Source organism: Lissotriton vulgaris, chromosome 6 (assembly GCF_964263255.1).
Source record: "Lissotriton vulgaris chromosome 6, aLisVul1.2, whole genome shotgun sequence".
NCBI lineage: Eukaryota > Metazoa > Chordata > Amphibia > Caudata > Salamandridae > Lissotriton > Lissotriton vulgaris.
In genome coordinates, this window is record NC_141694.1 from 1312299513 (window position 1) to 1312303235 (window position 3723).

General features: G+C 42.3%; 1 protein-coding gene across 1 annotated transcript; it reads left to right on the plus strand.

Annotated features, from left to right (window-relative positions):
* Positions 1-394: 394 nt before the first annotated feature.
* Positions 395-2686, plus strand: LOC147708831 (E3 SUMO-protein ligase KIAA1586-like). The gene has a single exon (XM_086925782.1). It carries the CDS (start codon positions 395-397, stop codon positions 2684-2686), a length of 2292 nt encoding a protein of 763 aa, XP_086781908.1.
* Positions 2687-3723: the final 1037 nt, after the last annotated feature.

Below are 3723 nucleotides of genomic sequence, written 5' to 3' on the forward strand. Positions count from 1 at the left end.
TCCGCATAAATTGCTGCTTACCCAGAAGCTTCGCAGTATTCGACTATCTTCAATTCAACATCAAGTTTTAAAGAGGTAAAGACCCTCAGCCAGGTTCTGAGACAATCCAATTTACTCCCTCACATTTATTGGGACCTGCTCATTGATACAAAGTAGCATTTAATTCCCCCATTATCCCATTGCATAAATGCATGTAAAAATATTGGTTTTCATTGTCAAACGGCTAATATTCAATATAGTTCTTACCGTGGAATTATGAAATGAAAAGGACTCTTTCTTAAATTGTCTTATGGGAAATCCCAATTCGTACCGACAGCCAACATTTAAAATAAATCATGAGTTTTGGTACAGTGCTTCTTTTAAAATGTATGAATTTACACAATTATTTATGCAGATGCTTCAGTGGCTGCAGAAGAAAAATGCTCCAGCCACATCTCGCGAAACACAGAAGTCCCCAGGCTTCAGATCGGAAGGACCAATGGCAAATGCAAATCATGGTTTTGAAAGGCAAACAAGTGAAAGTGTCAGGATGCCCGAGAAGAGGAGAAGAGTCGATTCTGAAGACGAAGTATTGATAGATGGCTGTGGCACTAACGACAGTCACATACTCCTCCAAGGAAATATGGTGGAGAGTATGGATCAAATTGATCACCCAGCCTGCTGGTCTACTGAACAACTTGAAATGAAACGTACAGAGTATCCATGGCTCTTATTTTCCAAAGGCAAGCTTGGATGTAAAGTGTGCAAGAAGGTAAATCTAAAAACAGAAACAAGTCAAGGTGTGCATTTTCCCATGGAATGGGTAGATTGCTTGGTCATTCCATATGGCCCTTCTAAAGACAAGCAGCAAATTTCTCTGCGGAAAAAAATATTTCGTCATAAGAATAGCTCCTGTCATCTTAAGGCATTAGCTATTTTAGAGCAGAGGGCCCGTGAAAGTATTCCACAGTACAATTTGAAAATTCAAATGAAAGTACAGGAAGAGACATGCCGTGTATTCAGAACTGCATACAAAATAGGCAAACATGAGCGCCCTTTTTCTGATATGCCGTTGGATATTGATGTTCAAAAGATGAATGGTGCAGACTTGGGCAGAGTCTTGCATTCAGATCACAGCTGTGCTGACATAATAGACCATATTGCTGCTACAATGAGGTCAAGGCTGATTGATTGTATCTTGCAGAATGAATCAAAAATAAGCCTCATGATAGATGAATCTACCACAGTTAGTAAATTGACCACACTAATTATCTGTGTAAGAGCGTGTATTGATAAACACGATGAGCCACTGACCTTTTTCTTAGACCTTGTTGAGCTGCCAAGCACAGCAGCAGATATAATCTTAGATACCTTACTTGCATGCTTACAGAGACATGGTTTTACTGATGAGTATTTAAAAATGCATTTGGTTCAGCTTGTAACAGATGGGGCTTCCAACATGATAGGTAGAAAATCCGGTGTGGCAACTCTTCTGAAACTGAAATATCCACAGTTGAGTGTATGGCATTGTGCTAACCACAAGCTGGAGCTTGCCGTGGGTGATGTTTGTAAAGAAGTCACAGGCATTAATCAGCTCAAAGTTTTTTTTGATAAACTTTATACCACCTACCATGCCTCTCCGAAAAATCAGAGAGAGCTTGGGGAATGTGCTCTGGAGGTAGAAGTAAGACTTTTGGCAATTGGAAAGGTGCTAGATGTACGTTGGGTGTCCTCAAGTGAAAGATCTGTGAGAGCTGTTTGGAATAACTACAGAGCACTTAGTAAACATTTCATGGAATCTTCCAAAGACTCAACGAGGAGTGACATTGAGCAGCGGAAATATGCAGGTTTAAACCGTTTATTAACCTCCCTGGTGTTTGTTGAAAATATGGGCATATTATATGATGCTCTCACAGAATTGGGTGACCTATCCAGAAGGCTGCAGCGGCGTGATATGACCATATATGAGGCCGATCGCTCAATACAGATGCAGATTTTAGTGTTTGAATCAATGGCTGATGCACCTGGGCCCTTTGCTACAACTGCATTAAATGCTGCTGAACGGATGCAGTTTGATGGTGTAGGACTGCAACAGAACAAAGGCTGTGTTAGCATCAATAGGGCACAGTTCTTTCGGAGCTTAGCAAATAACCTGCGAAAAAGGATGACAATGTCTAATGCATCAAATGTTTTGAGATGCACAACCACAAACAATGACCAAATCGAATACAAAGAGTTAGTACACAGAATGAAACTCCTACAACCAGTTTATTGGCCAGATCCAGTAGACATCTTATACGGTGAGGGAGAATTACAAAACCTTTGTAGCAAGTTGCATGTATTTGATACTAGGCAGTACATCCTTGGTTTCAGAGAGTACAAACAAAATAAAAATTGCATCCCTGAAAGCCTGAAACCATTAGTGCACATTATAAACACCTTTTGTACCTCAACTGCTGAATGTGAACGGGGCTTTAGTGTAATGAACGATGTGCTCACACCACTGCGGAACAGAATATCAATAAATCGTCTGTCTTCTATAATGTTCATAAACATCGTGGGGCCTCCTGTCATAGAATTTAAACCTGAATTTTATGTTCAGAAATGGTTAGAAAAAGGGAGGAGAAGTGCCAACGAAAGAAACTGCATGGCTCGGAGACAAATGGCTTATGATTCCACTTATAAGCGTATTTGGAATATTCTGTGATTGAAAACATGTCCCACATTGTAAATGAATTAAATATAAACAACTTATATATTAAACCTCAAATAAACATGTGTATCGATTGTTTGAATTAAATAACGTTATAAGCTGTAACAGGTCAGTGAAATGTCAAATGCACAAAAAATTGGTATGTTTTGCTATTTTTAGCCACACCTCCAACTCCGCCCACTAATCCAATCCTCTGCTTATTCCCGCCCCCTGAGTCTCCGCCCACAGTTCCCCTACTTTTTTGTCCCCACTTCGACCACTGGCGGGAAAGCACAACTGGCATCCATGTGGCATTTCTTTAGCCAGGCCTGATCATGGCATTGATTTTGTGCCATTGGTCGCAGGCAGAGGCAGGCAGGTCAGTGATATCAATCAGGTGCCCACTGCCGATGCGCAGCGCACAGATGTCTCCGCATCTGTGCGCGCGGTCTTCCTTAGGGTGGGGCTTGGGCTGCCTGGTGACCAATTATGTCATGCCCATTGAGGGCGAGGCTCGCACGATTAAAAGTGTGAAGAGTGTTTGGCTTGCACAGGCTGTGCTTTCTTCAGTTCTGCTCTCCTCTGCCAGACTGCCGCCCGCAGGTGAGTGTCTGTCACTCAGGCCTGGTGTCTGTTGTGTCGTCCGTCACGGTCCACTCGGGGTGGGTGGTATAATCAGCAGTCATTGGCACAATCAGGTGGGCGCAGGCGGCCGAACCGGGATTAATAGCAAATGTAAAGGTCCTGACCCGGTTCAGCCTGGAATTGCTCTTCCAGTTTTTTTTTTTTTTAATTTATGTAATTTTTTATTGAAAAAAAAGATATATTTACATGGAGCACAACATATACATCGTCCTCAGCGGACCGAGGCGGCTTGCACATCGCATATGATACATCAAAATGTTAATCATGATGATTGTCACTGTGACAATCATCATGATTAAAATGTTTGATTTATTGCAGCCAGGCGACCGCAACGGTGCGCCGCACCTGCATGATGGGGTTGGCTGGCGCCGCGTCCGGAGCAGTTATCTGTAAGCTTTAGGGGACTT